We start from the raw sequence: 23,746 nt of genomic DNA, 5'->3' as shown, positions 1-23,746 counted from the left end.
TTTTGATAAATAGATTATTACTTTCCTCAATTCTGTAGGAGAAAAAGAGTATTAACTTTATTTTTTCATCATTTTTACAAGAGGACTAGGAAGGTAAATTAAAATTATTGAAAACATAAAAATAAAAACAAAAACCAAAATCTAATTATTTTGCCTTGGTTAATGAATAAATGACAACAAGTTTATGTCTTGTATCAAGCCAAAGATTCTTTAATTGCTGAATTAATTTCTATCATTCAAATACACTAAAACATACCTTCCTTTTACTTTTTCCTGTTACGTTAACTGACTCAGAATGTGTAGGTGTGAGAGTTTTGCTTTGAATTCCAACCCAAAAGTTCTCTAGATTTTGAACAACAGTTGCACTAGAGAGAAAACAAAATAATTTATTTTCTATCAGTGTATTTAATTATAAAATACTTATAAACTCTTGCCCCCCTTTGCCCCCAGTCAAGAATATCCACTGTGTTCTGGTGTTAAGTGTATACAGTACAAGTTTCACAGAATATTTTTCCTTGTAGTGGGTTGTATTATCATCCAGCATAACTTTCAAGATAACTCAAACAGATGCTGAGAACAAGCAGAAGAGGGATAGACACTTGAAGAAGCACTGACACCAGTGAGGAGCATTGGCTCAAATGTCCATAAGAATTGTCCCACATGCTCTGACAATCTGTCAGATGATGGTGAACTGATTCTCATGGCAATAACAAGTGGAAGCAATTGTGGTTTTGTATTCTTTTGCCTGCTCTTGGTATTCCTCAAGATTTAATGAAGCAAGGCAAAGATGGCCCTATCATAAATCTGCACTTCAAACAGTACAAGCTATCAAATATTTAGGTATTTTCCAATATACTTCAATAATGTATTTGTTAGAGTAGGTGGTGTTTTTACAGGGTTCACATCTGCAAGAAACGTAGCATAAAAAGTAGGCTAAATATATCTTCTCCTGTTTTCAGAAGTTAGTTCATAGGTCATGCACTTATTTTGAAATTTATGTTAGAAGAATTTACTTCAAATTACTATTCTTCCACTGTACAAAATGAAGAAAGGTGTAACTGAATAGGTCTGAATTTCATTTTTTCAGGGAATGAGTTACATTCATATTTTGTTGCAGTTGTAATTAAAGAATTCAAAGTGTAAAAAATGGCTACTCGAAGATCCATTAATAAGAGTACACCTAATGGAATAATTTACATATATTAAGATCTTCAGGACATTAGCTTTTACAATTATGTCTTGAAATGGAAAACATTTAATGAATGGAGTTATGGCAAACTATGAAAAAAACTGTTGGACAAGAATATCTCAAACAGCAACACAGGTCTATCACAATAAAGAAAGAAAATTTCAAGGCAAAAAAAAAAAAGAAAAACAACTATTTACATAAATTGAAGCTCTCTAACATCATGCGGAGCAATCCATGTTGTTGTAACCTTCTGTTTCACATCTGAATTGGCATTACTTACTGCTGAATTCTGCAATTAAAAAGAAATACATATAATTATAGAAGTTGTAGGAGTGAATTTACCTATATTATTACTGAAACTGTATCAGGTAACACTGATGTCCTGATACAAAGAGCCAGGGAATTTCTACATTAGGTTCATATCACATACAAAGGACAGATGAAGTTCTTGAGCAAACCTAACCTTTTAAACAGTACTGATAAAATAGCTTTGCTGTATAAAAATGATCCCTACTTCCATTATTTTCAAGAAAACCAAGCTTCAGTAAGTATTCCAAAGACTACACACATACCGTCATGTTATGACATTGCAAGCCTTTAGTGTTTGGATCTGTAATTTTAAAAGTACCAACAGGAACATCTCCATCTATTTCTCGAGCTTGTAGATTAAATCCTTTAAATCCAGCATCTCCAAGTGCTTCTAGAGTTACTGTGAAAAGAAGCATTTTGAGAAATGTAAATTTCATATACCACTAAAATTGCCTAAATGTTCACCATGCAATTTTCTTCACTCCAAGGCATAAGATTGCATTGTGCAGAACTCTGCACAGTGCAGAAATTACTTTAAGCCCTGTACAATTCTAAAAGAAAAACATTTAAAACACCTTTCTTAATTACAAGGGGAATGACAATAAAGGTAAGGGAAAAAATTTGGAAAGGTGCTTCTTTGTAAAGTAACATGGAATTCATGATTTACTGACAATTTCAAAAGGAATTCTGCTCTACCAAATGAGCAGTAGCCCTGCTGTGAAGGTGCTCCATCCAGAGAGCAATTTGGGATTAGGAAAATAAAAGGGGGTTTAAGCCACAATAGCTCCACCACCTGCAATGTGATAAAATCTGGGATGCAGCTTTTAGCAGGGTGACTCAAATTGTATCACTCTTAAGTAGTCTCATACTGCGTCCTGAATTTTTACTGTCCTGTAGGATGACAGCATGTGAAGAACTAATGATCCCTTTGTATCACAGAGGCCTGATTCAACAGCAAATACTCAAAGTTGATGAACAACTAATTATTAGTCCAGTTTGGCTATCTGTCCCACTCAGTTTTAATTTTGTCACAAAAAATTTACAGCTTAATGTTAGGATATATATATTAGATAAAGAAAAAAGAAAGAAAGAATGTGTTTTCAGTTATTTAAGTATGTCCATACAGATATAAAACATAAAATATAATATCTCAGGTATATATGAACAATATTGAAGTTAAAAAATAAATTATCTAGACTGAGAAGGAAATGGGGGGATTGTTAAGAAGATTGGTAATTCTGGACAAAGATTTTATGTCATTCAGATTGTTTACCTTGGACTTCATTTCCTGGCTCAAAGTTATCAAAAGATACAGCAATAATATATGGTGGTGCAGATGTCTGTGGTTCAGCTTCATAGTTTGGTAACAGAGAATCACAATCAATTGAGGTATTTGTCTGTGGAAAACCAAGGATTCCAGGCAAAAATATCCCACAGAACAAAAGAACAAAGCAGGAGTGTCTCTTCATCTGTGGAACAAAAAGACAATACAGGTCATAGTAATTTCTTTAAGTAGTTGCCATGTTTGGCAAATATCTGCTTTTCTACAGGACAGGAAAAAAGCAAGCCTAGAAAGCTGCTCTTTCTTTGCATTCATGTATTTTGGAGAAAAAAAATTAAAATAAAATACTTATATACACTGGCAGAAAAGTGCAATAAAAGACACAAATATTATAATTTAAAAATACAGAATTATTAATGGGAGTTTAAATTTTCAGGTTACGTGTCAGCAATTCATTAACAGCCATGTCTGCTGTATTACACCTTTGAACTAGAAAAGTCCTTAAAGCAAAGTTCCTCATTGTTGCACTGGCAGATTTAGCTCAGCTCCTTGGCTATGCAAGTACTCAGAGGGAATCCTTGCCCTCTCAAACTGTAGATATAACCATGATTAGCATGCTCTTCTTTGACTGCTTTCCCTACTCTCACTTCCAAGGGATGGTCAAAAAATCTAATTAAATGCCCTGGAGTGCTCCTTAAGATTTTCAAAGTATTTGTTTCCTGAAGGACTTAACAAAAAGATTTTCACAATGTCCTCTGGAACTTCTAAACAGTTTAAAAATTCTAAATTACTACTGCATGCTTCTTATTAGTAAAGATTAACTATAACCAGTAAAGAACCTATAACCAGTACAGAAGTTCACAAAAAATAACTAAGAGACAAGACTTAAGTCCAATTTTCCAGGACTGTCCATGAAGAAAAAATGTATTTTCTTTATAGCTCACTTGCAATGATGATAAACTGTTTCCAAGAAAGAAAGGAAACATTTCCCAAAAGTATTTTCAGGTGTTTAATATGAGATTTTTCTGCCCATGTTCAAAATCTAAATATTCATCTGTAGCACTACGTATTTAAAAAGCCATTACACCTTATGAATAACTCACTCTTCCAGCTACAAAATTGCTGATACAACTGTTCAGTCTCCAGAAGTATTTAATAATGCTATTTTACATGCTGTCTGGTACTGGATTGCCTCATGTGACACAACAGACAGTAACAGATAGAATGGAGATATTTACTTGAGATTTTTAAAGCATTTCAAACACAATGTAAGAGATGTGTTCAATTTGTACCATCTACCTGTGTATCTTAATTCATGCATAAGTGTGTAAGACCATTTGGTTTCGTATGTGCTAATGAAATAAGTGACAGAAGCATCTGGAAGCAGGGGAAAAATACACAACTCTGAACATTCGTGTACTTAACTCTGAACTTCAACAACTTTTTAAAAAGCCACTGAGTCAGCAAATAGTAAAACAGGTGACTGTGAAATGCTGAAAGATTTCCAAGTAGGATGAGGAAGGTTTGCATGGTGTCACAACTACTCAGAGCACCAACCAGGAAAGTGATAGATGCAAGTTATCGCGTCTTTAAAGCAGATGAAGACTGCACCTCTCCAAAGCCTCATCAAAGTGTCACTCTAATGGGATCCTGGTGAGCATCATGTTTTGGTATCAGCATGCTGGGTGCGGTTATCCAATCTCTTGTGACGATTTTGACGTGGCCCACCTCTAATTAAGTTTTAAATACAGCATGTGGGTGCTATTATATCAACAGATGTGGTAAACAGTGATTTAATATGAACCAGTCTATGTGTTGTTGAAATCTCTGTCTGACTCATGGAGAGATGGAAAAAAAGTCTGTTTCTAATTAGATGTTCCATTTCAAAGCGCAAAGTCCTAGTTTAGCTAGGATTGGAAAATTGTCTGGAGCTGCACTCAGCCATGAAAGAAAGCCAGTCTGAAATCTTTCCTCTCTTTCTTGTTAGAAAAGAGCCATAAACACAAGTACAATTAGTTGAAACATGGCAGAGATGCCTCCTCTTTGCATCAGCTCTCTGATTTAATAGTTCAAGAGGTATTCTGAGAGTCTCATCATGTCATCTTTTGGAACTAGCTTTTAGATGAGAAAAAGCAATATTAGTATCTTAAAAAATTCCAAGTCCAGACTTGAGGCAGAAAGCTTCCACAGGCTCTGAGTTCCAATACATAATCCGTGCAATCATGTTACCTAGCATCACATATCTTACATTTTCTCTATGAAAAATGTAAAGAAACAAAAATTAAATACTTATAAAATAGAAGCAGAGAGAATTCTGGCTAATAAATGTTATTTGCAAACTTCTAATTGAATATAATGACGAAAAATTAACTATATCTTCAGTTCCTTCATCTGATGGAAAAATTTAAATTATTTTTTATCACAGATTCAAACCTTTCTCCCTATGAGTCTATGTGGCCCTCACCTTTCCAACACCTGAGCTGCTACCTTAAGAATCCTATTCCATATTTAGTCTAATATGTCTTCAGGCCAACAATTAAATCCCTGTTAGTTAGCTACTGTGTCAAAGTCTACTGGACTCGAGAACAGGCACTTTGGTGGTTTGCTCCTCCAAAGCCTTGGGCAAACTTCTGAAGAGAGACAAAAGTTGTTTTAAAAGCTTTTAAATATAGAGCATTTAATGAATATGATGAATACCTCTCCATAATTTGAAAACCACAGTCCTTGCAAGTCCATTCTGCCAACAGTTTTTTAAGACTAGCTCCTGTATAACCCTTTCTATTCCCATTCTTTATGAGTATTTTGCTCCTTCTCCTAGGTGCTCCTGATGAGCCACAGATTTATTCCTTAGCCCTTGAGAATAAGCATCCCCAGTTAGCGTGCACCCTGTCCACCACATCCCCACCAACACACCTTATCGACCAAGTGCTGATGCGTGGGCATCCTCCGGTCCCTCTGTGGTCAGTGTGGAGGAGCTGCAGCCGGGCAGTGCCGGTGCCCCAGGAAGATGAGACAGAGCAGGTGGAAGGCTCAGCCAATCCGTGCCAAGGAGGGAGCCAGCACGGCCAATCAGGGCCGGCTGTGTATCCTACCTGGAAATTGGGACACCACAGGTGGGACTGTCCTGCCCAGAGCTGGCGGTGACAACACCCTCCTCACAGGTGAGTCACGCCCCTCTGACCTTTATCGAGGCATCTGGCACAGGCAGGGCTTCTGAAGGCTGGTAGCCTAAACCAGTATGTCAACTAAAATCAAAAGAATCATGCTATACAAAAACCCCTTACTAATATTTCATAAACAATTCCAGTAAAATGTTCTATATTAGTCTTACTCATCTGTTACCAAAGAGTATTCTGCTGCTGCTTTTTCACTCTTCTACTCCTTTTTCACAGCTGGAAAAGACCTGGAAAATCCCAATGATTGCCATACTTCCAAGCATTTTCTCAGAGCAAAGAGTTAATAAGGATTTTTCTCCTCATGCACCTTATGGGAAGAACCTGAAGTTATTGCAACTGACCTGTACTCAAAACTAACATTTTTTTTTACTCTTCAGAAGATTTTCACAAGGTCACTACTAGAGACTGGGAGAAGTGCAAAAGCTGAATGACATAAAATTGAATAGAATACTTTCAGTTGGATGGGATCTAAAATTATTTGTCTAATTCAAGCCTGTCCAAATGCTTCTAAAATACTGACAGGCCTGGGGCTTTGACCACCTCCCTAGGAAACCTGTTACAATGCATGACCAACCTCTCAGTGAAGAAATGCTTCCTGATGTCCACTCTGAACCTCCCCCAGAGCAGCTTTGAACCATTCCCACACGTCCTATACTGAACACCAGGGAGAAGACATCAGCACCTCCCTCTCCACTTCCCCTTCTCAGGAAGTTGTGGAGGTCAATGAGGTCACCCCTCAGCCTCCTTTTTTCCAAACTAGACAAGCCTAAAATTCTTTGGTGCTCCTAACAGGACATTGCTTTCAGCCCTTTGTTGACCTCCTCTGGATGTTTTCAATGATCTTAGCCATATGACAGACATTTCTATTTAACCCGGGAATTCTGTGAATCTATGAGTCTTTGGTTAATGGGAATCTTTTAACCAAAGACTATTTATAAGAACCTTCTTCAATTCCTTAATGTTCATTCATTTAAAATGTATTTGAAATCAAATCTCACAGCATTTTAAGAAAATCAGCTATTTTTAGGATTCAGTACATTTAACTAACTGTATTCTCTTTCAGTTAATTACCTTTAATTAATGAGTAGCATTTTATTTATATTACTCCATTATGAAATGCATTATTTCCTATCTCCTGGTATCCACTGGGAAGGAGATCATAATCTTCCTTCTCTTACTATACCACCAAACTTACCATTAATACCACTGTTATAATAGCAATACAAAATCATGTTGCACACCACAAATGCAATAGCATACCAGTAACACCATCAAATAAATTACACAGCAAAGGAATGACAAGTGCTCACACCAGAAACACATAACCAAAGAGATGGGATCTGGCAAATGCATAATGCAAGACCTCCCTCACAACCAGCTAGAAGATATTGAGAGGTAACCAGAGGGATCAGAACTGTTTCTCCAGGCTACTTTGAGCAGCAGTGAGCACTCCATGAATATTTGATTTGACAGTCAGATAGATAAATGTCAGGCAACAAATTGCTGTAATCTTGGTAATATGGTTATAAAGAAGCATAGATAACACAAGCAATATGCTTTTGTTGGCTGCAGCACTAATAAAATACTAGTGTGAATAAGCCGGTAAAGACTCAGGCCATTAGTTTACAATGTGAGAGTTGTAAACGTGCGTCCCTCTTACACAACACTCTGCTGGCAGTTTATTTTAAAGGAACACTATTCCCTCTGGATCAAACATAGGAGACTGATTCAGTATTAATTTACCTGTACTCTAAAATGCCAGTTTAAAAAATAAAGTTTTTTTCAGGTCTAAACACTTGAAGGACAATTTGGAGATCATAATTTAAATACTAGTTGAACAAGTGGTAAACTCCCGACTCTAGTGAAACCATGATTACAAAGTTTGCTATGTACTGAAACTCCTGTGCAGAACAACACTACACTGTGTGCCCATGGAATTCCCTGGTGCTTGGAATGCCTTCAATGCAAATTCCCGTGGGAATATTAGCTTCTTTTTCTAGATCTCTGATTGTATGCAGCCCATTAGCTTTCCTTCAAATACTCACTTTAAATTTGTCCCACTGACAGTGGGCCAATTCATTTTAGGAAGAAGCCAGGGACCATGGCAGAGAGGCCAGAGCCCAGAACACTGAAAGGAAGGGGATACCTACTGGGCAGTGGGTGAAATTTTTAAAGGGTACATGATGGACACAGGGGAAGCCAGCTACTCACATAAGCAAAAGACTGTCTTCTTGAATAAAGGGCGGTCAGAGTTTCCAGTACTACCTTGTTTCTACAAAAAGCTGTTTAAAACAAATCAGAGTAAGCAGCCCACTTCCTTCTTACTCACTGACATCAGCTGCTTTCATGACCCTCAACAGTTTTCTGCTTGCTCTCTGCAACAACTGAGCCAAAGATTATTTTTAATCTGGCTGTTTATGTTGCAACTGGGAATCTTAGAAAGCCTAAAAAAACCTTCAGCTAAAGCCAACATACATATATAAATAACATGGTAAAATAGGTGATGTTATTTTTATCAGGGTCTGGTATCCTTATCAAACTGCTTTGATGTTTCCCATAGGCAATAAATACAATCCTGAGTCTTGGCCTGGGCAGAAGAATTGGCAAATTCTTTCCTCAGATGCCTCACATGTGCTGGACACAATGAATTTTTGTTGCAACAGTAGCCACTCCAAAATGATTTCACAGAAAGTGTAACAAGTGCTCTTACAGATATGAAGAGCTGAGTTTATAACAACCTATGTCTTTTGTTAAGTACTCCAAAATGACTCTATGGAACAGTAAAAGTAAGTGGGAAGGGAGGGAAAGAAACTTAATTTCTTCCAAGCACTATTTTTCATAGTTCTGAAAAAAATCACACCTATTTATGAACATCCTTGACTCCTCTTAAGTGCCAGGTGCCTTCCCAAGGTCTCCCTGTCCTTTTCTTTGTTTCCTCCTTGCTTAAACAGGGAAGGTCAAGAATAATCCCTACAAATGACAGAAATGAAATTTGTTCTCCTGACATCTATTTTGACTATTTGAGAAATTTCTGTAATATTCCACATTTTATCTCCAAATTAAAGCAGCTTTCTCAGTTTACAGTGTTAGTGTGATAAAAGGATGTTATAATTGTACACTTTTTGTGTATAACTCTAGAGTATTCAACAGTAGTTATTTTCAAAAACATTCTAGTCTAAATTTAGTGGCAAGGATTCCTAAAAGCTATGTGAATAATGATTAAATGAAAAGACACTTTTATTTAGTCTTCCTTCAGAAGCAGCATGTCTCCTGCCTTATACTACCATGTCAATATTTACATCCTGTTTCCAAGGACTTAAAGTATTGTCACATTTTTTATTTATAAAGGAACATTTTGCTTCCTATGCTCAATAAATAGATTCCCATCTTGAAAAGATACCAATATATCATACAGTAACATTACATATTGCTCAAAAAAACTCTGGATATAAATGTGGTGTTATTCTCCTGAAAAAATTATGTTTAAAAAATTGTAAAACCAACTAAAATTTACATAGTACATTTTGCTCTCCCAAGGAAATATGTTAAATATCTTGATAAACATTCAACTCTCTGATAATTCAGAAAGCCACATTTTTCTAGGGAAAAAAAGATATGAAAATTATCCTTTCCTACATATTAAAAAATTTAAACTCCTTGTTGTCTTTAATTTCTTGTCTTCAGTCATGTTAGCACTTTTCCTGTCTGATTTAAACCATGCCAACCTCTGTGTAAAAAAATAAGTTATTCTAAAATAACAAATTGTTCACAGCCTCAAAGTCCTAGATAGATGAAGTCACTAGGAGCCTTACATGAGAATTAGTGAGCAAAAACAAAGTATGCCTTGACTTGACATTAGAGTAGAAAGGGAGTGATCAAATGGATTACTTCTACCAAACCTTTTGTGTCCCAGTAGAGATGAGGGTGAGCAAGACTGTGCAGGGCCGATGGGTGCTGCACACTTAAGTGCTGCTCAGGAGAAGCACCTGACATGAACAGCACATACAAGAGCAATGACATAGGAACATTGCATCACGTTATCTCATGCATTGTGCAAGCTAACAAGTGCTATTGTCCCTATGTGCTTTTAAGGTGAGTGCCTGGGTGTGGCTGCAAGCATATGCAATACTTCATATAAGCCACAGTGACTACCATTTGTTAGTGATTTACCAGACTCTACATTCAGATTTAAGTAAACCTAAATGTGTTAATGGAAAGGAAGAAATTATACTAGGGAGATCCTGCTACCAAGATATGTAGTCCACGAGAAAACTGGAGTCTTAATATTATCAATGAAAATTCACTCTTTACCCAGTCATGGAGAAGATAAATGGTCTCTCTTACATGCATTACCTACTAGTATAACTGAAAATTTCTCTTTGACTGTAATTTGTATTTATAGATCCAGAATATTTCAAGTACCACTGAAATATGTTTACAGGCTATTTCTAAGTCCCTGTGGCCTAGAGAAATCTGCACAGTGGGGTTAAGGCAGTGCACGTCTATGCCTGTATGGTCCACTCATGAGTGAGCAGCTAGGATTCAGACATGTAAGTCCAGCTTTAGAGCTTCTGCCAATCCAACAGTACTGGGTCAAAAGCAGCATAGGCATAGGACACAAAATTGTCAAAATCCCTTTGCTGGTGTATGCCCAGTCATTGAAAAATGTTGGCTGCTTAGGCTAACTGAATTTTGGCTAATTTGGGGGGACACACCATTGCATGTCTGTAACAGATACCCATGAGACCTGCACCACTGTGTGATCAAAAAAGGAATGGTTCTGTTATTAATAAGCACAGAACTGCAGCTTCTAAGAGTTTCTTTCAATCTCTCAGGCCAAGAGGGAGATGTCCTTACTAGTGAACATTCCTTTGGAATTCAAAATCAACATTAAACAATTGCTATTAACTCCTTCAAAAGTGTGACTAAAGGTTAAGTAGATTACTTATCTTTGTGTCAATCTATACAGGTTGTTCTTAGGTAAGAGAATGTGACTGGACATTTGGGTAGTCCCAGTTTCATCATTTACAGAAGCCAAAAATCTGTCATCCTAGAAAGAAGCATACTTTTTTATGGGAAGAGAGGTTGTTTAATTTTGCCTAACTACATGTGCACAATTACTGGAGAGCAGAAAAGATGCAGAGCAAAGAGGGAAGGTATGATGGGCTCACGTGGTTTCCAATAATATCCAACTCCCAAGAAACAGCCAGTTAATAATATATTTTCCAGAACACAACCAACAAGGCATTTGATACTGGACATGTTTCCAGCAACAAATAGTAACCCTTCCACTGCATTCTTCCTGTTTGTCTCAACATGACTGGCAAACGAAGTAATCCCCACAGCTCCCTGTGAGGCAGGGAACTATTGCTGTTTACACCCCATTCTGCAGATGAGGAAACCAAGTCACAGAGGGATTAAGTGACTTGGCCAAGGTCATATAGAAAGTCTGCTGCCACTCATGGTATGCGTCAGTCCTTGTCAGCACTCAGTGACACTCCCTGAAAAGTTCACTCAACCCCTTTCTCTGCATAGGCCAGCATCTTTAAGATTTCATAAGTATCATCTTCCACCCTAACCTTGACCGGAAGACAAAAATTCATCAGCCCAGGTCAGAGTCAGGCTGAGCATGATCCCAGCTTTCTTACTCTTTGATTAGGGTTCTTGATTATTATGAGATTATACTTTATTTTCACCTCTGCCAGAAATTCCTCCTAAGGGACTCCTCTAATTTAAACCTAAGTAGGTGGGCTGGATAATATCCATACAATAAATACATACAGTAATAATTTTCAAAGATTCATATGTATTTCTCTCAGGACACAAACTTTTCCATTTCTACTCTTGCATTTAAAACCCTCTGCCATTCTTTTCTATACAATATAAATAAGCTCAAAGTTTCATAAATTTGTGCCATACAATGTGGATATATCTATATATATATATACACACACATACAGATAGCATAATGCCTCCTGTATAGACAGTATTACACTATAGATGGAAATATGTAAGTATCTAGTAAAAAATAGCAAGAATAATTTAAAAATATTAAAATACACATCCTAAAGTGTTTCATTTTTACAGTAGCTTTCCAAACAAAATCTTTGATGTATTTTATATGTAAGCATTAATGTGATGAATTTCACATCTTATTTCCTTGTGTTTGTGTATTAGAACCCTTAGTGGAGTTATTGGGGATTTCTTTAGTTGTGAGAAACTTAAAGGAACTTTATGTGTGGCCCATACTGTGAACAGTGCCTTTTGCTCAGTTTAAACAGAAATACTGAGATTCAGCCACAGCCAAATCAAGAAGCCCAGGGATGAATCAGCACATTTAAGGCATGATAGCAGATCAAACAGAACCATTTCTTCTATGCTGTTCATACCAGGTTTCTAGTGCTATATCAAACCAATGAGGTCCTCCTTCCCCTCTCTCACTTTTTTCAAATTAAGATCTAGGATTCTCGCATTCTAGTGTGTTTCTTATTAAAAGCAATCCTATGCCAATAGTAGCATAGATGTACCATTATATTGCTAGAAAAGTAGCAGAGCTGCTCTTACTACTTTTCTTTTACTTATTCAATAACTGAGCCTTACAGTTCATTCATTTATGGTACTGTTCCAAAACAAGGAGTGCCTATTATTTGAGAAAAAAAGGATTCATTTTGAAAAGGAAAAAATAGGCATGAGAGCTGGAGGAGTTGCCATCTCTTCCTTGCTCTGTCACAAATTTCCTGTATGACTCTACCAAGTCATTAATTTCTATATGCCTCATCTAGAAAATGAGATAATGACATTTAACTCTTTCATTGGGAGGCTTAATGGTTATGAAATTTGCTGAGCTTCTTGGATGCAAAGAAGCTGCTGTCAGAGTAAACAGTAATAGCGTGATGATGTTTGCTGGGAAGGTTATAGGAGAGTCACTTTGTAACAATATCACAATTCTGTATTACATAGACAAGATTGGCTAAGCAAGTGAGTCAGTGAGAAATTTGTGATTTCCTTCATTTGTGGTATCTGTGCATGCTGTCTGGATCCCAAAATCAAGATGAATTTTTAATGATCTGTAAGTCTGTGGAAAGAGATACTGTCTTTAGAAAATTAAACATCTTTTCTCCACTGTTAGAATCTAAATGCAAGTATCAGACTACAAAAGATTTAGAAAAACGCTAATGGGCTTTAAAATTTGCTATGGATTAGTACAACCCACCATTTGACAGATCAGTCATAGACAGCAGCACATCTCTTGATTCTTTGTTGATTTTGAGAAGATGATGGGATATCAAATATGCTTCTAAATTGCTTTTGGCCATGAAATTTGTGATGACTATCTCCTACAATCTCAAACAATTCATGCTGACAAAATGATTGGTAACAGATTTTTGGGCAACAACTTGAAACTAATGCTTCTGCTTCCACCACCGCAATCCTCGTTTAATTTGTGATAAGATTTTATGCTGGTCATCTAAATTCTCTGTGGTGTTTTAATGTTAGTAAAACATCAGTGACCATGTGTTGTTTCCTCCTTCAAAGTAAAACATTGCCTGAAGGAAATATATCTGTTAGTATACACTGTTTGTAAATAGCCAATATCCACAGCATGGTCCTTGAGTACAGGAAATAACAAGCCACATTTTTACTTGAAAAAGAAACTTAATCAAGCATACCCTTTCATCAAATGTGTTACTAATTACCAAGGAAGAACAGAAGCATTGTACAATTGAGAACATAGTATGTGAGAGACAGAGAAAGCAATTTTTTTATCTGTCTACAGAAGATATTCTCAAAGGTAGAGCATGGCATTCACAGGATTACAGGTATTACAATCATAGCAGAAATAAAGTCCAATCATAGTGGCACTACAAATGGTAGTACTGGTCCATTCAAATCAGAATGCTTTAGAATTCAAACTGAATTTTCTCTAGGAAACATTATCTGTGAGCAGGAGAGCCACAGTTGAGAAAAAAATATGAGATCTTGGAACAATTGTGATGTTCACATATTCGGTCAAACACAGGGCAACTAGCTAGATAAGCAGCATTTAGGATTTCAGCACGTCATTTTGCAATGTTCTACTGAAATCTGTCCACAGCAACACAGCTGAATAAGGATCCTCTCATACCTGTCACATTTCATGGTGTCATATCTTAAAGATCAGGACATTCCACAACCTCACACTGGGGCCTACTGAACTACTGTATCATTGGAAAGTGAATAATTCTGAGTAGGGCCAAAAGGTGTAATTTAAATAGATCTGTAACTAGTTGCACTTTTCAGTTCTATTGCCAAGTGAGTTGATTCACATCAATACAAGCAAAACAGAAGGCTAATTATGGTAAATATGTGTCCAGAGTTCTTGCAGTGAGTGAGCAGTTTAAAATATTCATTCTGCACTTAGTATATTAGGAAACACACATGATCTAATTAGTCAATATCCCTAAAGGAAGAAAAAATTATAATCTACTATAGTAAATTTCAAAAAATCAATCATAAATTAGTTGAAATAGGAATGTGTAGCACATATTGAAAGTGAATGTTTCTGCTTGGTAATGTCTGAATAATGCTAATGCTGTTAGTATCAGTACTTTAAATCAATGACAAATTATGAACTATTATGTTAAGATTAGAAATTAGATGCAGGAATACCTGAAGAGACTGCTCCACTTCTCTTACTTGTTTCCACCTGGTTTTGTGGGGTGGAAGGGTCTGTGTTCAGTAAACCCTTTGCAAAAAGAAAAATCTCAATACCAATTTCTACAAAGTCTGCTCAATGCAGACTCTTGCAAGTCAAGTGATAGAAGATAGGCTACAGGAGACACCACTAAACCTCTGAAAACTTTCAGGTTATTTTGTTTAAATTTTAAAACAATAAACTTCACCTGTTTTGCAGATAGCTGAAAAACAGATGAACTGGGGCTTATCCTACACCTAAAACTGATCATCCACTAAAGCTGAGACTTTTCTAGCATGTGTTTATATTCTAGAATCTCTAGTTTTAAAATTACATCAGGGCATCTAAGTTCCAAACATTTGCTTTCAGCAAAAGGAATGCAGTAACTACTCTGTCTAAGATGATCTCGCTGACAGGTCTGGACAGGTCTACACTTACTTAGAACAACACAGAGATTTATAGCTGAGAATGAGCCCTACTTTTAACTGAGAAGCAGTGTCTGCCAGCAGGACCTAACACTCAGTGGAGAAAAATGTGAGCTTGGCATGACTAAAGTAGGCATTAGAAGATGTACAGCTGGGAGTGGATGAACTGGAATGGGCAAGGTCGAGAGTATTAAAATTTGGCCTATTTCTTCTAATGAAATGCTCACAGAAGGATTGTACAGGGACATGCTACCATACAGTTGATATGTAAAAAACAGCAGAAGTAAACCACATTTCAAAAAAAGTGTTAGGAAGAAGGTGTATGTAAATTTCATGCAAATTAGGCATTTAAAAAAATTCAAGAAAATGGGGGTAGGCATTTGAAACATTGAAGGAAGAAGTTACAGTTTACTTATTTTTTACCTGAATCTTGCTCTTGAAATCTGTTTGGCTAGATGAGTGGAGAAAGATATAATACCGTGTATTGAGCCCAGCCAGCTCATTCTCAAAGTCCCCTAGTGATTATCTTTCCATCTATTTTGAACTGTGTGAAATTACAAAGGACATACCTTACCATGCAGCTACAGAAACTACCATACCAAGAATGCAGAGCTCTTAAATTGGACAAACTCTCATGCCTTGCTAAGAAGGCAGAAGCATATAAACATTGAAATGAGAAAAGAAAAAGGGGAGAAAAGGGCCAGCAAAGTCAAATATTTGACTGGACTGGACTGAGTTCCCAAAGTAAGAGTTGCAAACCATATGCATTTTCCACCTCAATATTGGCAAAGCTTCAGGTTTGAGTGACCCTAAAGTAGCTCTAAAGGACTGAGAACACTACTACAAATTACCCTCATATGCAGCTGTTTCTCCATTCTCTTTTTGTAAGAGCAATTAGAGGTCTTTTAAAAGTCATAAGCTTTCAATTTTCTCCCCACATAAATCCCCATACAGAGTTACAAGAGCAAGGCAGAGATGACCAAAAAAAAAGATCAGTGGCCTAGCTAGCCTCTGAAACAAATTTGACGTTTTTTCCTAGTATGGTTGAATTTGCAATCCTGGATTCTCAGTGCTTTTGCTATTCTAGCTAAAGGGGAGACTGCTGCTCTAGAACTCCCTCACACCAACATTGATGTTGGACCAAAATCCCAGGATTCCCATGGCTTTGGATGTCAGTCAAGCTGATGCTATTGATCTGCAATGCCACATGTGGAAATGGAAAACTGAAATTCCTGTAAGCAATTGAGAGAGACATTTCACATCATTAAATAACAACTTATTAGAACTGTTCATGTATTCTAAAAATGTGAATAATAATATATTAGAGCACAGACTTATTGCTATAACAGGAAATATGTGTTCAAATGCCTTCAAGACACAAACTTCTAGTTGTGTTCCTTTTAGTCAGTCCATTTTGACCATCCTCTTGTATATTAGAAACCTTGTGAAATTTTTTCTTTAATTTTTGCAATACAAGACTGAGAAACACAGGCTGCAGCATTACTAAACTAGACTCTTTTCACTATGATGAAGTTTGGAACAGTGCAACCATGAGTTTATTACTACAATATGGGAGAAGTTTTAATCCACACTGTCCTACAGAAATAGGGGTCCAGGAAGGCCCTGAATTTCTGTCTAAACAAACACACATGGTGGATAACGGAGATAATCTCCAAAATCAGTATAAAAGGAAAAAAAAAAAGGGACATCAAATTTCTTCTATTTATGGTTCAGTCTCCAGTATTTAACAACCACAGAAACTCAGAAAATAAAATGGGAAGTGTAGCATTAGTGGCACTCTGATTTCAACCCAGCCACAGCTATTTATTTTGAGAGAGAATATAGAAAGAGGAGGGAGGGTTTTGTGAGGGAGCCAAAGGAGTGCTTCATATTTCATCACATCCTGTTTTCAACAGTTTCATTAGACTTACCCTACAATTAATTTTTGGAGCAGATCTTGCAGCACCCTAAGGATATCTGCTCTTTCCTGGCTTTGTGCTGCAGAATCTCACACTGAACTGAAGATAATTCTAAGCCATAAACTATTTTCAAGTTCATCAACAGTCTGTAAAGCAAATTATTTACTACATTCCAAAGTTCTAGATGACACATAAGTCTTGACTCAGAAAAAAATGTTGGGGAGTTTGCAACACATCTTAGTAATCTGATCTTTCTACTTGACCAAAGATATTATTTTGTAGTTTACAATTACAAAAAATTGAATTTTTCAAAAATGTTTTACTTGACATGCAGAAATCCAGTGGCTCATACAAAACTGAAGTGCTAATGAAAAATGAAAATTAAAAGCATAGCATATACTATATGAGTGTATATGCTAATATATACTCATATAATGTAATTTTCATTTACAAAGCTAAAACTATCTGCAGAGCATGTTCAGAGTATTGGAAAGGCTAGAGGCAGATTAATAAGTACAGAATTACAGAAGCTATTTCTTACACTATTTTTCCTAACAAAAGTGTTTATCAATAAAAGTATATAATAATGAAAGGTTGAATTTAATGTTAGAGAAAATGTATCATTATCTGAGCTGAAGTTAAAAGTAGCTTTTTTTTTTGTGGTATTGGATGAAAACAGGTTCCTAAAAATGAAGCTTGGGAACCACTAACAGCAATGTCACTTATAGTACCAGAGGATAATGGTAATTATACTTTCCACTTGCAAGCATATCAAAATTATACTTAGTGTTATGAAAATAGGAGGGTGCCTGCTTCAATCTGTTTGCTAATCTAGATGAAGGACCCTTCTTTGCTCAGAAATGGTGTGACAGGAGAGGTGTGGATGCAAGGAAGACTATTTATTTACATGGCTTGGGAAACACCAAGTTAGGTGTGCCAGGCTTGAGCAACACCTATTATCATTTCTGCAGATAGCTTACTGCACTGAAATCAGTCCTGTGATAATTATTTCAGGACTTGATTAGGTGGCATTGCATCAGAACTCCATCTTCTACTTTGTATCCAAACCATTTTTGCAGTTCCAAAAGATTATTCCCAAAGCACTTGATAGTAGTAGGATGAGAGAAAATGTGTTTTCAGAAAATTATAAGGAAGAGCATAAATGGCTCAGGAAGAGGCAGATGGCACTGATCAGTTACACTGCTCATGGTAGGCTTATTCTTTAATGATAACATATGAGAAGTCTGATGCATACCAATATCTGAACATGGTTAAGTTGGTAACTGAAAATAACAACAACGGTTTTGTCTCCATTTATTCATCTTTTTTTGTAAGCATCAGAAAAAAAAACCAAACTTGCTTAGGTGGCTCAACTAGCTAATTTATATAAACAAAGATTTCTCAATGACTTGGAACAAGAGCCCTTTATTGGACGTGAACTACTTGCACATATTAGGCATGAGCACTGTGTAGCACAGCTCAATTTACTATAGTTGATGGTCAATAACTTCCTTATATCTTTATCTTGTGAGCTACTTCTAGACTATCCAACAGATTATTATGCAACAAATCCTGTACTAACACTAACCTGACATGTTTTCAAAACTGATGTATAAAATGGTTATTCAAGAACTAAAATTTCCATCTGCATCTTCAGCAAGCAAGTTATGTTTGGCTTATGAAAATAAGCCAAACATAACTCAAATATACAACCTTTTTTAAAAAAAATTATAGTAATTACTATTGGATTACTTCTAGAACTTCTGATACTTGAAACTATGTATAAGATGAAAAACTCTGACTTAACACCTTTAAAAGATGACCACTTAAGTGATCTTTTCTACAAAATGCCAATCTTGTCATAAAGGTGCAGCAACTGGAACCACAGAGAAAAGAACAACTAAAGAAAATTATTTTAATATGGCCTCCTTTCTCAGACAACCATTTGATTCTTGCCACAATAACAATCACTTTTTAGAAAATAATATAGAAACATATAACAATTACAACAAATTAGTTCTTGAAAGAAAGCACAGGTCTGCTCCCAATTACAGATTTGGAAAATATACTGTCATTGTTATCTGGTTACTTCTGATAAAATACTTATGCTAGCTTTGCTGTTGGTTAAAAAATATTAAAATCAACCAGTAGAATATTTAGCCTTATAAATCAAGGAGATTGGTAAAGCTGTACCTACTCTACTCCTAAAAGCATCAGTATCTTAAGATTAATTAAATAAGAATTTAGTAAAGAGCTATTGATAATTGAAGTAGAAAAACATGAATGCGATCACATGAGAACTTCTACCTGAGAACTTCCTAAAGGTGAAGAAATTACCTAAAATTGAAAAAGTCTCCCTTATGGCCTAGTCTCCCTACCTTGGACTGGATGTAGGAAATGTGTTTTGTAAATTTGACTGTAGATTAAAAGTCCAAATACCAAAGACTGAGCAAAAATATTTTGAATGCAACAAATCAAACAAATGTGTCGCTGTCAACTAATACTTCTAACAAAAATTCAGTGAGGAGATTTTAATGATCCAAGATGTAATCTGAGAATTTAAACTGTAATCCAGAGTAGATGGCTGATTAGTAGAGGGCAGCTCCATCTCAGGCAGCCCTCCTGATTCTAAGCAAGGTATGTCTGCACCTACGTAAATGCTATAGTTCGGGCCAGGAGTACATTTCACATCACTCCTGAAGCACTGGTCTTCATGAATTTCACAAAATCTATCTTATTCCCCTTTTTTTTAAGGTACTTTGCAGATGCCATTCTAGTGCATCTAGCCTTGGCAATAACTACACTGTGCCAAGTTCTGCCTGATCCATCAGGTCCTTAACTATGCCAAGTCAGCATCTCTCACTAGCTGTTCACACTCTTCTATTGAGAGATAGTTGTCATATGGTATCAAGAAGGACTCTTCTATGTGTAAGTTAAATAAATTCCTGGTGGCAATCTATTTTTACATTTTTATAAATGCAAATGACTGTTAAAATATTTTAGAGTCTGGAAGTTCCTTCACTCATTCATCTAAAATACCTTACTTTCGTGACCTGAACACAAAGATTTAGTGAAAGACACTTAGTGAAAGATTTCTCTTCTGTTTCTTTGCAGCAACTACTGATGAGCCAGAGCGAGTGGGTAACACGGAGATGCTGCATATATCTATTGGATTTAATTCCTACTTGACTGACTAATTTATTTCATTTGATAATGAATTATCATTTCCATCACTTTGTCTCTTTAAATTTGTAAAAATAAAAATACACTTATTAGATAAATAAAAAAATGTTTACAAGAAAATTTAGTAAGCTTACTGAAACAAGGGTTATGTTTGCTTATGGCATCATAATCTACACAAGAACACCTTCTTGGGGCTTCCAGATAAAGCTTTAATACAAATATATTAATTTTCTGATAGACACTTGGAAGGCCCAAGAGACACCCACTAAGAAACTGTTTAACTATGGCCTTTCTCAGTAGAAGGAGTTGATGCTTATTGTTAAGTGTTTACAGGTCTCCTCTAACTGTGCCAGAACTGGGACATGCATCTTGGCACTGAGGACTTGTCAGTCAATCAGAGTCTAGATAGTTCCAGAGGTATTCCCTGACTGTTTCCCAAGCCCTTCCTTTCACTCTTCATAGCAGTGAGAAGTCACCACAGGATGTGTTCTCATGCCACCTGGGTTGCACAGAGTTTTCCCTTTCAAATGCAGAAGGAGGTGAATTTCCATTTCTTCAGCAGTTAACACTGTAAGGAATAGTAATGTAACAATTTTTGTTCAGTATTTATAAAATTTTTTTCATGGTGAATTTGAAATCTACTACAAGAAAAAAGCCAACTCACTTTCTATAAAAAGTTCCTAGCAGGTGAACCATGTCTCCCTTTTATTTCAAAATAGTAAACATTCCTGGAATCACATCTGAAATACTTAATTAGAAGTGCAGTATATTTAGAACATCTACATTTTCAGGCACTTCTCTACTCACCATTCTGCAATTGTTTGACTGGGATAGAATTTAATAATGCTTCCCAACACAATTCCCACAAATTAACATCAAAACAAAAGAACCTGGCTTCTGTTTGGGATTCCTATTGCATGGTAATAGATAATATTAATAGAAGAACAGTAATAGAATTTGTAACAGACAAAAACTCAGAGCAACTAATCTAAGACATCTTTAGTAGTGTAAATAGCTCTAGTTTGCAAACACTGCTCACTACAGTTAGCAGAATAAGAGACAGTGGATCTAGAGGCTGAAGACCAAACATGTCTACAGAGGTTTTTTGACCTATGTATTTTATTCATTACTAATGCATTTCCTACAATTTCACTGACTCTTCCATTGGACAGAACATGGTCTTCCTGTGTGAGCTGTGGCTTGTACCAAATTCCTATTGGCAAGGTCAATTTGTAAACCTTCATACTCTTCTGGCAAGACTCAGTCCTGAGGCTTGATTTACCAGGCCAAAATTTTCATTCCTATAGACCATAATTTTAACTAGGCTACAAAATCCCTTTTTTTCCTCAGGTAGTCAAGAATCAAATTGTTTAGCGTCCCTTTTTAAAGATAAGGCAAAATGTTAACTATGTTAACAATGACATGTGACTTCTTAGATAAACATGAGAATACATTCAAGTCCTTGTATTTTGAAGAGGAGAATCTGTTTTGGAGGACAACAGGAATGCAACATATAAAGTCCTGTCATTGTTTCAGTGTCACATAACCCTGGATATAAAGTGCACACAAATACAAGAACATAGAAGAAAATGCAGAAATTAACTGAATTAACAACAAAGAGCTGCAAACAGGTGAGGGATGAGCATCTAAAAAATGCCTGTTTACAGGGAACATGACTCATTGGGTACCTTTTTGTGCAATGGAAAAAGGGACTCCCTGGTAGGTAAGCAAGCGAAGCAATTTATAAGACCAGTAAAATGCACGTGTGCTATATAGAAAAATACTGCTGCCCTCAAGACAACACATTTTTCTGAAATAAATAAATAAGCTTCACACTAGTACTATTCCCTTCCATATACTAGTCATGAAAATGCTTTGAATTTACACTTTACTAAATTACAGATAACTAGCTCATTAACTAAGGAAAAGATCATGTGTTTTTGAAGTGGTCGCTCTTGTCCTTGCACTTGATTTTCCCCTAGTCTCTTGTATTACTCATGATGTTAAGCCTAAATGCAAGATTATCACCTTTTAGAGGCAAAGACCAAGTATTAAATCTTTGAAGCACAATGAATCCTAATTAGGTATAATCAATAATAATTATAGTTGTGTAATGGAAAATAGGAAGGTGAGGAAAAGGAAACGGCTGAGATCATAATAATTACTTTCTATTAGGACTGGTAGGGAAAACTAATGTGAGAAGCTGGTCACCTGAGAAAACAGATACCTATTTATTTGGGCTTTCCTTGGAGTTGAAATAGCTAAGTTAAAGTATACCAAGTATACACTAAACGTAATTTATAACTTTAACAAATTCTGGAAGCAGAGTGCACTACGTGTATCTCTGAGGGGGTTGCTGTGGTAACCTCTTTGGAACGCAGCAATTACCGCCTACCTGGCAAATTGGAAGTGTTACATTCCTCTGCTAATAAACCACTCCTCCATTTAGCCAGAGGTCAGGGAGGAGAAGGAGGTGACTCTCACGGAGGGAACAATCAGAGCAGCAGAGCTTTCTACCAGAAGGGCAAAATGCACTAGATGTTAAGCTCACAGTACAGGGAATATATGGAATATATGAAATGTGAAAGCCTGTTATACCCATTAGATACAAAATAACTTGGACAAAACCAGAAATTCAGCTCCATGATGTTTCTGATCTAATGTTTTATGTTTCTATAGGGTGCAGGTCTAGGCCACTCCTGGTCTTTGGTGGGATTTTTTTGTTAGGATGGTTTCACAGAGAAGCTGCTGACCATCAAGGCTATTGTGTAGGGTACAGAGTCCCTCCCTGAAGGGCTAAATCTTTAGTGACTGGGCGTACAGAGAGCCAGGGTAATATGGTACTGGGTAACATGTCCCACAGATTAAATTGTAAATCCTCTAATTTTTGCTGTGCAATAAGAATCTACTGCCCTGACTTCTTAGGGCCATCAGATCACTACAATCAGGGGACTTCTGCTCATGAGGACTGGAGAATAAGTTTTCTTGCATTCCTGCAATCTGATGTTCCATCTACTAAATAAATTCCTTACAGAATGCATTATTTTGTTATGATACATCTGAACACAATTATGATACATAATCTTCCTTACAGAGAAGTATTAATTTACTATAATCCATTATTATAAAGAACTTCAAGCTTAGTATGATGCTATCCTCAGTATGAAAGACAGGCTATTTATTAACATCTTATCACCCTTTCACAAAAGAATAGCATCCTTATAGCAACTGTAATTATAGAGATACAGCAATATAAATATCCTTAATGCATCTTTTAATTAGGTTTAGTGAGTGAAAATATTTGGGAGAGTCAACTCAAGGTCAGTTGTCTAAGGACCACTTTGCAGTGATTCACCACTCTGTAGTGATTTATGAAGCACTGAATGAGAATTTCCACAGCCACCCAAGAAAATACATTATCCCAGGTGCTACAGCCACAGCCACAGTGCCATGTGCACTGCTGGGGCACAAATGTGCCTTTACAGCTCTGCTGTAAAAGGGTTAAACACCCACACATCACAAAGATGCTTGAAATAGTTGTCAACATTATTTCAAGCAAAGTAATACAACTGAGAATGAAGAAGGGGCT

General features: G+C 36.3%; 1 protein-coding gene across 50 annotated transcripts in view; it reads right to left on the bottom strand.

The window, feature by feature from the left end:
* Positions 1–5,842, bottom strand: part of LOC108961771 (hornerin-like) — a 48,312-nt gene extending 42,470 nt beyond the window's left edge. For all 50 annotated transcript variants that reach the window (XM_050977616.1, XM_050977627.1, XM_050977626.1 and 47 more), the window contains exons 1-5: positions 5,694–5,842; positions 2,772–2,967; positions 1,762–1,898; positions 1,387–1,478; positions 257–365 (exon numbers count right to left, since the gene is read on the bottom strand). In XM_050977616.1, the coding sequence (XP_050833573.1) occupies positions 257–365; positions 1,387–1,478; positions 1,762–1,898; positions 2,772–2,967; positions 5,694–5,723 (564 nt within the window). In that variant the 5' untranslated portion in view covers positions 5,724–5,842. The remainder of the gene's footprint in view (positions 1–256; positions 366–1,386; positions 1,479–1,761; positions 1,899–2,771; positions 2,968–5,693) is intronic.
* Between the last annotated feature and the right edge of the window lie 17,904 nt (positions 5,843–23,746).

This window comes from Serinus canaria, chromosome 8 (genome assembly GCF_022539315.1).
Source record: "Serinus canaria isolate serCan28SL12 chromosome 8, serCan2020, whole genome shotgun sequence".
Classification (NCBI taxonomy): domain Eukaryota; kingdom Metazoa; phylum Chordata; class Aves; order Passeriformes; family Fringillidae; genus Serinus; species Serinus canaria.
This window is presented reverse-complemented; position numbering and strand designations above follow the sequence as displayed.